General features: G+C 39.1%; 1 protein-coding gene across 6 annotated transcripts in view; it reads left to right on the top strand.

Moving 5' to 3' along the window:
• The window catches only part of AATF (apoptosis antagonizing transcription factor), a 105,704-nt gene that overhangs the window by 4,012 nt on the left and 83,512 nt on the right, over positions 1–18,180 (top strand). For all 6 annotated transcript variants that reach the window (XR_013354245.1, XM_077852311.1, XM_077852310.1 and 3 more), the window contains exon 4: positions 701–838. Coding sequence is in view for 5 of the 6 variants with exons in the window: in XM_077852311.1 (XP_077708437.1) it covers positions 701–838 (138 nt within the window). In the remaining variant the exon portion in view is untranslated. The remainder of the gene's footprint in view (positions 1–700; positions 839–18,180) is intronic.

Genomic DNA, 18,180 nt, shown 5'->3' with positions numbered 1-18,180 from the left:
GTGCTTAGCCCATCATTTCTACACTGAGCTGCTCAGCTGGTTCTGTTCTAGTGCTTTGACAGCTGTGGAATATATTTTTTTAAGATTTTATTTATTTATTCATGAGAGATGCAGAGAGAGGGGCAGAGACATAGGCAGAGGGAGAAGCAGGCTCCCTGCGGAGAGCTCTATGTGGTTCTCAATCCCAGGACCCTAGGACCACAACCTGAGCTGAAGGCAGATGCTCAACCACTGAGCCACCCAGGCTTCCAACAACTGTGGAATATTTTTTTAAAGATTGATTGATTGATTGATTGATTGATTAGGGACACACAGAGAGAGGCAGAAATGTAGGCAGAGGGAGAAGTAGGCTCCCCTTAGGGAGCTGGACATGGGTCTGATGCTGGGATGCTGGGACCATGCCCTGAGTGGAAGGCAGACACCCAACTGCTGAGCCACACAGGCATTCCAACTGTGGAATATTGAAGAGGAAACAGTTTTCTCCTCTCTTGGGGCTTCATCATTCCTTCTCTGGTATAGCAAATACTTGCTTCCAAGGTACTGAATTTATTTCCTATAATAGCAAGTATTTTTGTGCTAGGAAGCTGTGATAAAGCCATGCTTTGTAGAGACTGATGTGATTTCCTGTCCTACCCCCTCTCTACCCCCCCAACCCAGGAAGATTTTGTAACTGAGGAATGAAATCTTTTTTCTTTTTCAGCACTGTGGGACCAGCTCTTGGAAGGAAGGATCAAGCTACAAAAAGCTCTGTTGACTACCAATCAACTTCCTCAACCAGATGTTTTCCCTATTTTCAAGGACAAAGGGGGCCTGGAATTTGCCAGCGCCCTAAAAAATAGTAAGAATACTTATGTCATATGGGGATATTTAGAACCACTGGAGTATATGTTGGGATATACTTGGATTGTATTTGCAACACCACACAGTTGAAGAGATTTAGTTTCAGTGATAATATGGTACAGAATAGTTTTTACTTTTTTTTTTTTTAAACGATCTTATTTATTGATTCATGAGAGACACACAGAGAAAGCCAGAGACATAGGCAGAGGGAGAAGCAGGCTCCCACAGGGAGCCTGGTGTGGGACTTGATTCTGAGAGTGGGATCACACCCTGAGCTGAAGACAGATACTCAACCACTGAGCCACCCAGGTGTCCTGATGAATTTAGAAATTACTTGGTTTGCAGTCCCCTCATTTTACAGATAAGAAAACTAGAGCCCAGAGACAATGGGTTGCCCAAAGTTATAGAGCTTGTTCATGCATAGCAGAGCCAACTCCAGCTTTCCTACCTTACTATTTAAAAGTCTTCTGCACCGCCTAAATGTCTGAAGTGTTACATGCCTTGCCTCCTGTGGACTGTGCTCTGTGCCCAAGGGCACCAAAGAATGGGGCAGAGGGAGATTTGGGCTTAGTGTACTGTGGTTGGAATTGCTGTTCCATATTTGCATGCTGAGACTTAAGTGTTTTCATTTGCTCTTTAAAACTTGTTTTTATGGTACCATGGAGTTAGAGTTGGAAGGGACCCGGGGAGGACATCTGCCTCTAGATAGAATCACCTCAAAGTTGAAAGTAAATATTTAGGATTTCTATGGTAGGGGATCCTGCAAACCTCTCTTGTGGGAAAATACCTGCCTTTTTTTTTTTTTTTTTTTTTTTAAACGTGAACTCTGTGCCACACATGGGCTCAAACTCACAACCCTGAGATCAAGAGTCAGTCTACCGACTCAGCCAGCCAGGTGCCCCGGAATACGTGCTGTAATTAGGAATTGATTCCTAGGGTCCAGCCATCAGGTCCATCAGGGGTACCTGAAGTCAGGAACCCCACGGATACGGTGAGGGTGGATCTTTTCTATCCCTCCCTTAGTTTTTCTCCCCTTCTTAAATAAATGATAAATTGGCAATTTTCAAAATTTTTGAGATTTTTGGAGCACTTACCTGCTATTTACCTACCTACCTTCCCTCCCTCCCTCCCTCCCTCCCTCCCTCCTCCCGCTCTTTCTTTAAGTAAACTCTGTGCCCAACATGGGGCTCAAACTCACAACACCAAGATCAAAAGTAGTATGCTCTACTGACTGAGCCAGGTAGGTGCCCCATCTCTCTATTTTTAATGCCCTGGTACCCTAATTCCTGGTCTGCTTTGGAGGGAGGCCCAGACTGCTCTAGGTTAAATGTCTGGAGTGTTACATGTGGAGACTTTTTCCATTTTGTTAATTATTACTCTTTTTACTTGAGCCTGTGCCTTTAAAAAAAAAAATTCATCTTAAAATATTGCTATTTAAGAGTTAGTCCCTGTCAGGTGGACACATTTTTTTTTTTTTTAAGATTGTATTTATTTATGATAGTCACAGAGAGAGAGAGAGAGAGGCAGAGACACAGGCAGAGGGAGAAGCAGGCTCCATGCAGGGAGCCCGACGTGGGATTCGATCCCGGGTCTCCAGGATTGTGCCCTGAGCCAAAGGCAGGCGCCAAACTGCTGCACCACCCAGGGATCCCAAGGTGGACACATTCTTATTCTTGAGTGTAACTTAGTTTCTTTAGCTACTTTAGTATCATTTACTTTTATTTTGCAACTGTTCTGATCTTTTTAATCTTTTTTTGTACTTAACCAATTCCCTCTTTGTCTCATTGGTGCATTGCAATAAATGTGACAGATGTCTGTGACAATCTGAGAGGGTGGATTGCAGTGGAGGAGGGAGAAGAAAGGCATGTTTGTTTAGTGTCACATATTCTATCATTCATTCTAACCTGAATGATAGTTTCTTCAATAGTATCTAGTAAGTAACATTTCTGCACATCTGATGGGTGACTAATTTTTTTTTAAGATTTGTTTTTAAATATTTATTTATTTGAGAGGGAGAGAAAGAGAGAGAGCATGGGGTGGAGGGGCAGAAGGAGAAGGAGAGAGGGTCCCATGCAGACTCTGACACTGAGATCATGACCTGAGCTGAAACTAAGTCGGATACTCAACCGATTGTGCCATCCAGGCACCTTAAGATTTTATTTTTAAATCCTCTCTGTACCCAGAGAGGGGCTCAAAACTATGACCCCAAGATCAAGAGTTACATTCTTTACCGACTGAACCAGCCAGATGCCCCAGGGTGGCTAATTTTTGTTTGTTTTCAATCTTATGACAGCCATAAAAATGTAATACCTCCCTATATTGGTAAACGTTTTGTTTTTTTGTTTGTTTTTTTTTTTCTTTTTTTTTTTTGGTAAACGGTTTAAGAAAAACTTCTGGGCTGTATTACTCTGGGTGCACCATTTATACTGTGCTATATGGCTAGTGTAGAACCAAGGCTGAATATGTACTGACCCCAGAACAGGCACTGGAACTTACTGTCTAATAAATCTCTTGTCAGTGCACTGTCTTATAGGAGTTAAAGTTAGACCCGCCTGGCTTTAGAATCCATATTGGCAATGGATTACCTATGTGACCTTGGGCAGGTTACTTCACAGAGAGAGGGCAATAGTATGATTGTGAGGATTGCAGGACATGATCAGTATAAAGCATTAGCATAGTGTCTGGCACACATGTTAGGCATGGGTATTTTTCTGCCAAAAGAAGCATTTGGTAATGATCAGTCATGTGAATGATGGTCATCAGTATAATAACCATCATCCTCATTGTCTTCAGTGTTTTTTGACTTTTTATTAGTACTCAAATTTCCTATATAATTTAAATTAAGCATTCCTTCTGGAAAGTGTAGTGTTACATTCTCCTTTAATGCTCACAATTCAGCTTTTGTCTCATAACTATGAAAAGATGATCAGAGATTTCCTTGCCACCAAAGCCAGCTACTGCCTCTTTGAAGCATTCAACCTTTCCTTGACATATTTGCCTTTGACTTTGGTGACACTGTGAATGCTGTTTGGGTTCTCCTGCCTTTCTAATTTTTTCTCCTTTCAGACCCCTCTTATCCTCTCAACGTCAGTTTCATTACACCTGGGATCCTGTTCTCAGGATTGATATATTCTGTCTTTAGCATTGCTGTTTACTCTCATAGTCCTAAAATAGCCTCTAAAGCAGGAGATTTTAACCATAGTTAAACTGATGAGCAGCATGCTGTTCTTTTTTTTTTTTTTTTCTTTTTTTTTTTTCTTTGCAGCATGCTATTCTAATGTCAGCACCCTCCACTCTATTTTTCAGAAACTAGATCAGTATCTCCTTTCCCCAATACACATGCACTTAGTCTGCAATCACCTTGGTGTTACATGTTGGTGATTATAACTCTTGAAGTAGTTGTAGAAGTGATAAGTCATAAAGTAGCTTTAGCAAAATTAAGGGTTTTCCTGTGGCAAAAGCATTTTTCTCTAAAGAGGTTACTTTTTCCTCTCTGTTTTTCTTCTTTAAAAGTCCTACAGGATTAGGAGGCAGGTCTTTTATGTTGGTGGCAGCAACATAAGGAAGAAAGAAACCTGAGCATGAGTTATTTAAAAATTGTCATTATGGAATATATCAAGCTTACATAAAAGCATGGAGACTTGTACAATGAACCCACATGCCTTTGCCAGCTAAGCAGTCATCAACTCCTGGCCAATCTTATTTATTTATATTTATACTAACTCTCCCTCTACTTCTGGATTTGTATGAAGCAAATAGTAGATGCTTTATCATTTTTTTCAGTAAATCAGCATGTATCTTTAAAAGCACTTTTTAAAAAACCATAATACTGAGGTGCCTGGGTAGCTCAGTCGGTTAAGTGTCTGACTTTTAATTTTGGTTCAAGTCATGATCTCAGTGTCTCGGGCTCCCTCCTCTTCCTCTCCCTCTGCCCCTCCCCCTGCTCTAAAATCTACTTATAGATTTACCTCTCTCTCTCTAAAATAAATAGATAAATCTTTAAAAAAGAAAAATCACAATACTGTTACTCCATATAAGAACATTAACAGTGATTTCTTAGTAAGTGTAACTAATTTTAATGGATGGGAGAATTGAGAGGATTTCTGTAACAGACACTCTCTACTATCTTTTTCAGAGTTGGCTCTGTAGCTTTAAATGAAGTGATTAAAGGAAAGCCAAACTTCAGCCATAATAAGTTGACCTTTTAGTGAAATGCATGTTATTAATGTATTTAATGAGATGCATTACAAACTGCAGTGAGCACCATGTTTCATTACAGGTCTAAAATGCAATATCATTAAAGACCTTTAATAGAAACAATGGTTGACATTTTGCTATTTCCCATAAGCAAAAGAACCCAGGAACACAGTATAATGTAATATATAGAGAGGAAGTGTTGAGGTTCTTTACTTGCGTACGAGTATAAGAACAAATTCCACTATTAATAAATTACATTGTCTTTGCTCCCCTGCATCTTCCCACTTCTCGTTCATATTCACCTTCTCCACAATCTCTGGCCTTTACCCCAGCCCTTCAACTATTTTGAATTGAATAGACTACAATTTTTAATGCTAATTTGATCTCAGCACCAGTAGACACCTTAAGAATAAATTTTTTTTTTTTTTGGATTATTTATTGAGAGAGAGAGAGTGTGTGTGAGCTGGAGGAGGGGCAGACGGAGAGAGAATCTCAAGCAGACTCCACACTGAGCTTGGAGCCTGACTTGGGGCTCGATCTCTCCACCCTGAGATCATGACCTGCGAGGAAATCAAGAGTCAGACACTAAATTGACTGAGCCACCCAGGTGCCCCTTAGGAATAACTTTTTAAATTTTGAGTAAGTCATGGGCAATCATGGAGTTTTTATAGATAATGTTTCTGTTTTGTTTTTTAGATTTTATTTTTAAAGTAGGCGTAGATTCACAGGGCTCAAAATTCAAAAGATACCAAATATTTATTTTTTTATTTTTTAAAGGTTTTATTTATTTATTCATGACAGACACAGAGAGAAAGAGAGGCAAAGACACAGGCAAAGGGAGAAGTGGACTCCATGCAGGGAATCCGATGTGGAACTCCATCCTGGGACACCAGGATCATGCCCTGGGCCTAAGGGAGGCACTAAACTGCTGAGTCACCCAGGCGTCCCAGCCCTCCCTTTTTAAATTACTTGGCTGCCTTAGGTGACAAATGTGCGTTTCTGTGTTCTCTCTGTTAATACCTTATGGGTTCATGGCAGAGTTTTCACAAATGATATGTAGAACCCTGAAACATTCTTAATTATAGGGTAAGTTTAAGTGTAGCTTGGGACAGAGGTATTTGCAAGCTTCTCCTAGTGTAGCACTGTGTCGGATTAAGGACCCTTGTCACTGTAGACTTCATCTAGCAAAAGTAATAAAAGATTGATCTTTTTCTTTTAGCTGATGTCTCATTTTTAAAGATATCTTTACTGTTTTATTGTAAAATTATGTCATGCTTACTTCAGAAATTCAAAAATACATAAAAGCATAAGGAAGAAAAGAAGGATTACCTGCAATCCTACTGCCCAGAGGTAACCACAGTTTTCATTTTGATGAATAACCTTTCAGACCTTTTCTGTGCTTATACACATACACATACATACACATACACATGCTCCTTTTGAAAAAAGAAAGGAATCTTATAAATATGTACTATTTTGTAAGCTTATTTTTTTTACTTGATATATCATTTCATGTCAGTATATTTAGATGTACATCAGCATTTTCAGTAGCTACAGAATATTCCATTTTATAGATTTACTGCAATTTATTTAACCAATCTGTATTGATGGATGCTTAGGTTTATTCCAGCTTTTCACTTTTATAAAGCATGCTTTGATAAACATCTTTGTACATACATATTTGTGCAATTTGTTTGAAAGTAGCCCTTCCAATAGAAATATAATGTAAGCCACATATGTAATTTAAAATTTTGTATTAACTACGTTAAGAAAAAGTCTAGGAAAACACGTAAAATTAACTTGTAATATATTTGATATTTAACTCCATGTATCAAAAATATTTTAACATGTAGTCAACAAATAAGAAGGTATATTATATATCTTTTTTTTCATGTTAAATCTTTGAAGTCCAGAGTATATCCTACTTTTACAACTCATCTCAATTTGGACTAGCCACATTTTGACTGCTCAGTAGCTACATATGGCTAGTGGATACTGTATTGGACAGCATAGATCTATATTCTCTGCAATTGCTGGGACCAAGGGGTTGTGCCTTTTTATTTCTTAAGGTTTTTGGAATTTGTTGGCCTTAGAAGATTTATAACAATTGAAATTCTCTTCTGTGACTGTTGTTTTCCTCCTTTCCTGCTACCTCAGAGCATTATTAATCTCTTATTTTTCCTAAACTGTAGGTGGGAAATGAAGACAATCATCTCTTGATAACTTTTTGTTTGATATTTACACAATACCTCTTGATTTAGCATTTAAACATATGCTGTGTTTTGTCTGTTTATTAGAGAATGAGTTTTGTGTAGGAAGACTTTTGGTCCCTATTGAGCTACTTACTTAATTTGTCCAACCTGGTTAATTAGGCATTTATATTATACAAAGAGTAAAATTGGATCGCAGAGCAAGTGCTTTTCCAAAGTAACTAAGTGGTAGGACCAGGAAGAGAGGGTCAGAGTCTTCTGCAGTGAGTCTACCTACCCTGAAGAGTTGAGCCCTAGGGCTGTGGAACTGTGTAAACAGCTGAAACCAATCTAGTCAGAAAATTTGTTTTACTGGTTTGGGTTCCTTAGGAATTAGGGTTGTCTTTGGCCACAGAAGCAAGAAGCAACCCTGTAGTAGCTGGTAATAGTAGCAGTTTGCTAATAGGGTTACTCAACCTGCTATATTCACCGGGAAGCTATACTCATCATTGTGTGCTGGAGCCTCATTATATGGACATTTAATTAATCCACTTTTAACTATAGGTGCCTGGCCAAAAAAAGAAGAGGGAGAGAGAAACAGCTTGAGTAGTGCAGAAGTTCGGCCTGCCATTGTATTCAGTGAGCCAGTGGCGCCTCCCATAGGCCCCACAAAGGAAGCCCGTCAGAGATGGAGGGTGGGATCTGTAGTTGCCCTTCTGTGAGCATCTCATCAGACAGACTGAATCTGGGGTTTAGACTTCTAGCACACAGTCTTTGTACAGCAGGGTCCCTAAATGTAATCATTTACAGCAGTGTTTAACTGTTGAACTAGCTGTGGTCCTAGAGTTTGAGGGGAGGAGCTGCTTAGGTTGAGCTTGTGGAGACAGTACAATGCTGAACCCTATAGGCAGTTTTAGGGGTTTTCAAGTCATTTTGTCAGAACTTTGATATTTGCTTTGTGTTCAGGCTTGAGAACCTAACTGCTGCATGAGATGCTATTCTCCTTTATTATTGTTATATGTGTCTCAAAACCTATGCTTAAATAATTTTATTAATATCATACAGGAGCAGAATAAGCAGTACAGAAGCATTCAGGAAGACAGCAGGAACCCTTTGCCTTACATTTAGTCTCATTTTATTCATTTTCTATAATTTTAGGTAGCTTGTTTATATCTGTTTCTTTTTTTTTTTTTAAGAATTTATTATTTATTCATGAGAGACACAGAGAGGCAGAGACATAAGCAGAGGGATAAGCAGGAGCCCAATGTGGGACTCGATCCGGGAACTCCAGGATCATGACCTGAGTCAAAGGCAGATGCTCAGCCGCTGAGCCACCCAGACATCCCTATATCTATTTCTTGATTCATTTATTCTCTGGTATGAAAGATGAGATGCTCCTGACCGGTTAAACAAGCTGAGAATTAACATTTAATTTAGCAACATGGTGGTCAGCCATGACCTTGGTGAGCACTGTTCGTGGAGTGGGATATGGGCTTGACGGGAATGGGTTTGCTGAGGATGGGAAAAAGGGATTTGAGATGGTGAGTTTAGACAATTCTTTGTAGGGATGTGACTTTAAAGGGGAGCAGAGAGATGGGACATTGGGTGGAGAAGGATGTGGAGTCAGAGAAGTGTTTTGATTATTTTGAGAAGCAAGAAGTAAGCTGCATGTTTGTATGTTGAGGAGAATGCTCCATCTGCTGTAGCAATGTCCTTGAGTAGGTAAGTGGAGATGGGACTATGCACAAGAAGGGTGTCCTTCGATAGCAGTGTGGACAATTTAACTGTCATGACAGCTGGGAAGGGAGTATATAAATAGGCACCGATAGGTAGGAGTCTGTGAAAATTCTCTTTTGATTGTTGTTTTCGTCAAAAGAGAAACCAAGGTCATAAATTGTGAATGAGGAATAGAGGATGAGACAGCAGAAATTTTGAGGAAAGCATATGAGATAGTCCATCCCATCTTCTTTCTGCTCCAGTTTTACAGTCTGCCCTGCCGCTACAACCAAGAACCCAGTGCTTTATCCATGCATTGACCCCAGGAGTTGAAAACCTGCAAACCGCATTTACTGTGTTATTACCATGTAAATAAAGTATAATAGCAGGGCGGGGAAGAACTGGAGACTTAAACTTTTTTTCCTTTGTTTTCAGAGTCATGGTTCCTGGGCCACTTAAAGGAGAATGTTCTTAGTGTAGTTCAAGTTTCTAGTTCCTGGTTCCAGTAGATCTTTTATTAATAACCCTGTATTGGGGGCGGTTGGGTGGTACAGTTGGTTGAGCATCTCTTGGTTTTGTCTTGGGTCATGATCTTAGGGTCCTGGGATGTAGCCCTGCCTCCAGCTCTGCACTCAGCATGGAGTCTGAGATTCTCTCCCTTTCCCTCTGCCCATCCCTCTGCTCATGTGTGCACGCATTCTTTCTCTCTCAAATAAATCTTTAAAAAACAAAAACCCTGCACCAGATGCTTAAAACCGTGCTGTATTTTTGTTTGCTTCACATTCAGACTATTAATCTATTACATCATTTTCCCCTTAGGTCTCTAATCCCTACGCCCCCACCCCCACCCTGAGGCTCAGTTTTAGCTCAATCTTTTTTTTCCCCAAACTTTAAATCATACCATCTTTTCTATTGTATTTTCCCAGTTTGAACTGGTTGTTTCCTTGGGACTAGTGCACAGTCATTCCCTTAGGATTTTCTTTTTTTTTTTTTTTTCATTGCTCTTGAAGCTATTTTTGGGCTCTTGTCTTCCTTTATCTCAGTTTACTTTGTCAGTTTGTTCCTCAGAAATGTGTGGGGAGTAAATTATTTGCATTCTTGTAGATTTAAAAATACTGTACTTCCATTCTTCATTGATATAGTCTTAATTCATCGGGTATAAATTTCTAGATTGCAAATGACTTTACCTCAGAATTCAAAAGTACTGCTCCATATTAGTTTTCTATGCGCAGCAACAAATCACTGCAAGCTTGATGGCTTCAAACAGCACATGATTATTTATTTATATATTTATTATTTTACAGTTCTGGAGGTGAGAACTCTTAAAGCTAGACTGCCAGCAGGGCTTTGCTTCTTTTGAAGGCTCCAGGGGAGAAGGTTTCCTTGGCATTTCCAACTTCTATAACCTGACCACATTCTTTGGCTCATGGCTGTGCTCCAGCTTCAAAACCAGTGTTATTCCTCCAATGTGTCTCTCTCTCTCTCTTTCTCTCTCTCTCTCTGACTCTGACCCTACTACCTTCCCCTTATCAGGACCTTGTGGCTACATTGGGGCCACCTGGCTGATTCAGGATACTCATCCCATCCCAGACTCTTAACATACTCTGACATATGTACAGACTCTGGGGTTAACATACTCTAACATATGTACAGACTCTGGGGGTTGGAATGTGAACCTCTTTGAGGGGGAGCTGCTCAACCTACCAGTATTGTTTTGTTATCTGATTTTTTTTTTTTTAAGATTTTATTCATTTATTCATGAGAGACACAGAGAGAGAGAAGCAGAGACACAGGCAGAGGGAGAAGCAGGTTCCATGCAGGGATCCTGACGTGAGACTCAATCCTGATCACACCCCAGGGCTGAAGGCGGCGTTAAACCACTAGGCGCTAGGCGCCACCGGGGCTGCCCTATCTGAATGTTGTTAATGAGGAGGTGGTTGCTGCTCTGAATTTCATTCTTTTGTGGGTGGCTTGTGTTGCTTTCTGGAAATATTTGAGCTCTTTACTTTTGGTTTTTTGAAATTGCCAGAAGAGATGTCTGGGTATGGGTCCTTCTTCATTCGTTGTGCTGAGTACTGCCTGGGCCCTGTTAGCCTTAACACTAGGTTCCTTCAGTTTGGGGAAATTCTCTTCTGAGATTTCTTTGTTAATTTCTTTCCCTCCGTTTTCTCTGCTCTCTTTTTGATGCTGAACCTGGCTTTAGTATCTAAAAGATTTTCCATGTCTGTCTGATTTCCAGGTTTTATTTTTATTTTTTTTGTAATCATTTTTTAATTTGTAAGAGGCCCTTTGTTTTCTAATTGTTCCTTTTCTATATAATTAATGTTCCTTTTCTATATAAACTATGTACACTTACAAATACTCAGTTTTGTTTTAAATTTACTTTAGTTCCTAGAATTGTTCTGTTTCCACCAGCTGTTCTGTTTACCTTGGACTTTTTCTTCTTTTAATTTTTAAAAAATGTTCTATGTATTTATTTTGTTATTTTTTTTAAGTAATCCTATACCCAGCATGGAACTTGAACTCAGACTCTGAGATCAAGAGTCACATGCTTTACCAACTGAGCCATCCCCTTTCCTCTTTTTTTTTTTTTTTTTTAGATTTATATATTTATTTATTCATGAGAGACACAGAGAGAGAGAGTCAGAGACACAGGCAGAGGGAGAAGCAGGCTCCATGCAGGGAGCCCGATGTGGGACTTGATCCCGGGTCTCCAGGATCAGGCCCTGGGCCGAAGGCGGCACTAAACTGCTGAGCCACCCGGGCTGCCCCCCCCTTTCCTCTTTTAAGTTTTTACCCAAATTTTTATATAAAGAGTCAAATAATTTTATAAAGCATTATAGGAAAACCAATATCTACTGCCTGTGTACACCACTCCCTTGCCAGAACCTACTGTCCCAAAGCAACAATTTTATATATTTTATATATATTTTATATATATATTAAGATTTTATTTATTTTTTCATGAGAGAGAGGCAGAGACATAGGCAGAGGGAGAAGTAGCCTACCTGTGGGGAGCCCGATGTGGGACTTGATCCCAGGAGCCCGGGATCACAACCTAAGCAGAAGGCAGATACTTGACCACTGAGCCACCCAGGTGTCCCTATATATATATATATATATATATATATTTTTTTTTTTTTTTTTTTTTAAGATTTATTTATTTATTTGAGAGAGAGAGAGATCATGTGAGTGTGTGGGTGGGAGAGGGAGAAAAAGAGGGAGTCTCAAGCAGACTTTGCGCAGAATGTGGAGTCTGACTTGGGGCTCGATCTTATGACCCTGAGATCATGACCTGAGCTGAAACCAAGAGTTAGATTCTCAACCAGTTGTGCCACCCAGGTACCTCTAAAGCAACAATTATATTTTTAATTATTTTGTTTTGTTTTGTTTTGTTTTTTTTTTTGAATCCATGGATTTCTGCCCATATCTCTAATTAACATGTTTTGTTTCTACTTGATTTTTCAGTTTAGGCATTATCTATTGGTACTTCATTATGAAAATGAGGATTTAGCTCTTGTTCTTACTACACTCATACACAGTTTCTATCGCTTTGTGGTTGTATATTGTAATTTGGTTAGATCAATAGTCAGTATTTACATTATTATGTCTGTGTAAACACCATTCACAGGTGAGCCATGTAGTATATATATACTATGATTATTTGTCCTTTCCCACACATCATTTTGTTTTCTAGAGTTAATAATTGTTACGTTTCTGTTTGTATTATTTTCTGTACAGTTATTTAAGCCCAAACTTTTCTGTAGTTGTTTAAATCTCCCCTCAAGATACTCAGTTGCATCAGATATTCTGCCAATTTATCTTCCTGAAGAAGTCTCTTCCAGAGCCTTTTGACCTGCTCTAATCTGGACTGTTCACCTCTGATGCCCAGCTATCATGCTGACATCTCCCCTCTCATTCTGGGGATTACCTTAGCTTGTCACCTCTGTGCATCTCCTATTCCAGGATCTTTCTTGGCTTACTCCTTATTTTGGTGAAGTATATCCTCTAGTAGTTTGCTGAGAAATGGTGCTGGAGAGGTAAATTATTTAGACCTTGATTGTCTGAAAATATCTTTATTCTGTCATCACACTTGATTGTGTATGGAATTCTATAAAATATTCCATTGCCTTCTACTCTCTAAAGTTGCTCTTGATAAGTCAAAATCCCCTTCTGATTCCTGATCTTACTGTTTTTTCCTTTTCTTCTGGAAGCTAGGGACTTCTCTTTGACTGGAGAATTCTGAAATTTCATGATGCTCCACTTGGTGTAGATCTGTTTTATCCATTATATGGAGTACTCGCAGGCCTTTTCTACCTGGATACTAATTTTTAGTCCTGGAAGTTTCCTTGAAGTTATTTTGTTTGTGATTTTCTCTCCTCTGTTTTTGGGAGGACCTATCGGACCTATCATTTGATGTTAGTCTGTCCCTCTGATTTCCTTCTTTTTTCCTCTTCAGTTTTCCATGATCTCTTCTCTCTCTTTTCTATTATGGTTCTACTTTTTTTCTTTTTTTAAGATTTTATTTTTAAGTAATCTCTATACCCACCTTGGGGCTCGAACTCTCAACCCCCAAAATCAGGAGTCACACATTGCACTGATGGAGCCAGTCAGGCACTCCTGGTTTTACTTTCTAAGATACTTCCTCGGCTTTATTTTCAAACCCTTCCATCCAGTATTTTTATTTCTTCTATCATTTCGATGTTATTTCTCTGAGGATATACATGATACATATTTTCTTAAGTGTGCTTCCTACATAGTTTGTTCCCTCCATGCTTTTTTTTTCTTTTGTTTTAACCCCTGTATAACATGATAGATGTTTTTCTTAGACGTTTGGTAATCTTTTCCTCTCTGTTGATTTTAAAAGTAGGGTACTGGGGCGCCTGGCTGGCTAGTTGGAAGAGCATGTAATTCTTGATCTCAGAATCATAAGTTTGAGCCACTCATTTAGGTGTAGAGATTATTTAAATAAATAAGATTTAAAAAGAAAAACACAAAAAGAGGAGGGTACCAAAAAGTTGATTCAAAGTTTTGTATGTTTAGTGGGGCTCTTTTCTGTTTTCCATTGTTTTTTTGTTTGTTTGTTTGTTTGTTTTTTAAATTTTGTTTATTTATTCATGAGAGAGAGACAGAGAGAGGGCGGCAGAGACACAGGCAGAGGGAGAAGCAGGCTCCATGCAGGGAGCCCAATATGGGACTCGATCCCGGGACTCCAGGATCATACCCCGGGCTGGAGGCGGTGCCAAACCGCTGAGCCACCCAGGGCTGCCCCTGTTTTCCATTGTGAAGTGATCTATATGGACCATATTTGGGGAACCCCAGTGTCAATATCTTTAGATCAGGTGGGCAAGCTGGGGTCTGAGCATTTAATCTCTGAACTTAAATTTATTTCCTCTGTTTTTAATACCATGCCTTTGTCCTCTATCATGTCTGGTGTCCTCCTGTCTAGAGATGCTATGTTGAACTCTCAGAAGATAAAGTTCTCTGCTTCTGCCTTTGGGAAAGGATCTCCTATACTGACTGCTTTTAGCCCTGTCTTGCTCTTCTCTTCTAGAGGTGCCCAGCACTGCCAGTTCCTGAATCTTCTGGGGTTTTATTCACAGACCATAAGGGGACTTCTTCTCATTCTTCTTCACTGTTAGCACTAGAGTCAACCTGCTCAGGTTTGTTATGTTGGTTATTAATTTATTTGCTTTTTAAAACCTGGTTTATTGAGGTGTAATTGACATACAGTAAACTGTATATGCATCCCATCTCTCTGTTCCCCTTTAAAGCCACATCCCTAGAAAGAGTCTGTATTCATTATTACAGATACCTTTTTCCTATTCTCTCATGAACCCATTCCAGTCAAGCCTGTATCTCTACCATTCTACCCAAACTACTCACCAAGGTCACAGATGACCCCACATTACTAAATGAAATGGTCAGTCCTCAATTTTCAGCTTACTTAACCTGTCAGCATTTGTACAATTTGATGTGTAGACATCTATGAAACCACCACCGCAATGAAGACAATAAACATATTCCTCATCCCCAGAAGTTTCTTGAGCTTCTTTATTAGCTTTTCTTCCTGCCTCTTCCTGTCCCTAAGCAACCACTAATCTGTTTCCTGTCACTATAGTTTGTTTTCTAGAATTTTATATAAATGGAATGCTACAGTTTGTATCTTTTTTTTTTTTTTTTTTTGAGCTTTCACTCAGTTTAATTATTTTGAGGTTCATCCATGGTTTTGCATATGTCAGTAGCTCATTGCCTGTTACTGCTGAGGGATGTTTCATTAGAGGCACAGACACAGTTTGTTTTGGCTCCAGTTACTGGTTGTTACAAAGAAAATTGCCATGAACATTCGTGTACACGTTTTTATATGGATGTGTACTTTCCTTTCTCCTGGATAACTAAGAATGGAATGGCTGAGTCTCATGGTTATTAGCATATAGAACTTTTTGAAAAATTCTTTTTATACTTTAGGTAATCTCTATATACCCGGTGTGGTGCTCAGTCTTCGCAGCCTTGACATCGAGAGTTACATGCTCTACCAACTGAGCCAGCCAGGGCCCCAGTATATGTTGAACTTTTAAAGAAATGCTAAGCTCTTTTCCAAAGTGGTCATACAATTTCATAATCCTGCCAGCAGTGTATAAGAGTTCCAGTCACTCCACGTCCTCATAAATGCTTGGTGTGGTCAGTCTTTTTAATTTTAGGGATTCTCCCCCCCTCCCCCCCGCCTAAGAATTTATTTATTTACCTGAGAGAGAGTGAGGTTGTGTAAGAGAGCACAAGCAAGAGGAGGAGGGACAGACAGGGAGGGAGAGGAAGAGAGAGAACTCAGGCAGACTCCATGCTGAGCATGGAGCTGGACTCAGGGCTCTATCCCTGACCCCAAGACCATGACCTGAGCTAAAACCAAGAGTCAGATACTCAACCAACTGAGCCACCCAGGTGTCCCTAGGCATTTTAATAACTATGTAGTTCATTGACTTTTCAGCTTAAGAAACTGAGTTGCTATCATCTCTCTCATACTTTGTCCTTTCTTTGTGGGTTATTCTTTTAAAGGTTACTTAATCAGTGGAATAGAATACAGTTCAGAAATAGATTCACACAAATATGGACAATTGACTTTTTACAAAGGTGCAAAGTCAGTTCAGTGGAGAAAGGATAGTCTTTTCAACAAATGGTGCTATAGCAATAGCACATTTATTTGCAAAAGAATGAACTCCAACCTGTAGCCCACATGTTATACAAAAATTAACATAAAATAGATCAGTAACTTAAAAGTGAAGCAGAACTATAAGGTGTTTTGAAGAAAACGTGGGAGAAAAATCTTCATGACCTTGGGTTAGGCAAAGAGTTTTTAGATATGACATGAAAAGCATAATCCATAAAAGAACAAATTGATGGTTGGGCTAACTCAGAATTAAAATTTTTTGCTCTGTGAAAGATGTGTTGTTCACAGAATGAAAAGACAGGTTCCAGACCTAGAGAAAATATTTGCAAATTGGAAACATCTGACAAAGGACTTACGTCCAGGATACATGAAGAACTCTCAAAACTGAACAATAAAAAAGGGGGATAAAGCATTTGAACAGGAACTTACCCAAGAGAGGTATATATGATGGCAAAGATGTGCATGAAAAAATGTTTCATGTAAGCATTAGTGTTGAGGGAAATACAGATTAAAACTGCAATGAAATGCCACTACACACACCTATTAGAATGTCTCAAAACGAGCACCTGACAACACCAAGTGACACCAGGGGTGCACAGCAACTCAAACTTTCATGCATTATTGGTGAGAATGCCGCTTGGGGTAAGAGTTGAGTGTTTTGTTTTGTTTTTTTTTTAATTAAGTTAAACATATACTTACCAGATATCCAGCAGAACATCTTAGATGTTTACCATAGAGAAGCATATATCCACACAAAGGCTTGCACATGCATGTTTTAAGCAGCTTTATTCATAATCATCAAAAAATGGCAACAGCCCAAATGTTCTTCAATAGATAAATAAAAAAATAAATTGTGGTACATCATTCAGCAATAAAACAGGAACAAGCTACTGATAAATGCAAAAACATGGATGAATGTCAAAGGTCTTATGCTAAGTGAAAGATGCCAGTCTCAAAAGATTATATACTTTACAGTTCCATTTATATGCCATACTGGAAAAGGTAAAACTACAGATTTGGAGAACAGATCAGGGTCTGGCAGAGGTTAGGGGTAAATGAAGGGTCTGCCTGCAGAGGAGCAGCCCTGCTCTCTTTGTTCCTGGAAGTTTCTATTTTCCTCAGTAGCCTATTTCCTTGGAGTGTTTCCCACCTGTTTTTTCACAATGGCTCACCACTGAACCCTTCAGCTTGTCTTGATTGTGAACATTTTGTTTGGATTGAGGGAAGGGGGGAAATACTCGTGTGCTTATTCCCAGATAAGTCTAGGAATATTTCTTATGGTAATGGATACATGATACAGTACTTCCAGGGATGGAGGAATGGGTTACATCAACCTATAGTGTCATTTTTTGCTTGAAAAATATATCTTTGATACTAAAACCTTACCCAGAAGAGAATAATAGATTGCACAGAGCTTCTAGATTTTGATGTGGGTTAGAACTGAAAAATGAGATGTCTTTAGACTCTTTTTCCTTCTCTCTTTGATAAGTGATATAATGTGGTTTGGACACTCAGAGATTCCTGAGATTCCAGGTTCTGGTTGATGATTTACTGCAAAATTGCTTATAAATTGAAGTAGAAAATGTTTTGCAGACCTGGCAGCTTTCTGGCTTCACACCCATTTGTCACCCAGCATTTCCCTTTGTGTATAGAACAAGAATTAATTAGGCTGCACTGCAGGAAAAGTTTATGGCTATAATTTATATAGGATGAATTTCTTTTTAAAGAGACAGCATTGTTTTGTTATACCTATATACATATAAGTGTGTATATATATAAGGTGATTTTTTTCTCTTAAAGCAGTGTCTGCAAGCTTCCAGAGTGAGCCTTCATTTTTCTGCTTAATGCAAGATGTTGGTGGACTAGACGCTTTTATACTGATTGCTTTCTGATCAAACTGTTGGTTTTCTGTTTCTTGTTTTCAAATTCATTGTGTGCTAGTGAGCAGCACTCAGTTGTAGGTTTGCATTTTAGACATCAGTCAGACTTGTCTGCTTTCCAGAGCTTTGTATTCTTTTGGTTTCTTCGAAGACTTAGGATTCTGTTTTTTTTTTTTTTTTTTTTTAGGGTCTT

This window comes from Canis aureus, chromosome 16 (genome assembly GCF_053574225.1).
Source record: "Canis aureus isolate CA01 chromosome 16, VMU_Caureus_v.1.0, whole genome shotgun sequence".
Taxonomy (NCBI): domain Eukaryota; kingdom Metazoa; phylum Chordata; class Mammalia; order Carnivora; family Canidae; genus Canis; species Canis aureus.
Note: the sequence above shows the minus strand (reverse complement) of the source record. Positions and strands in the feature narration are given on the sequence as shown.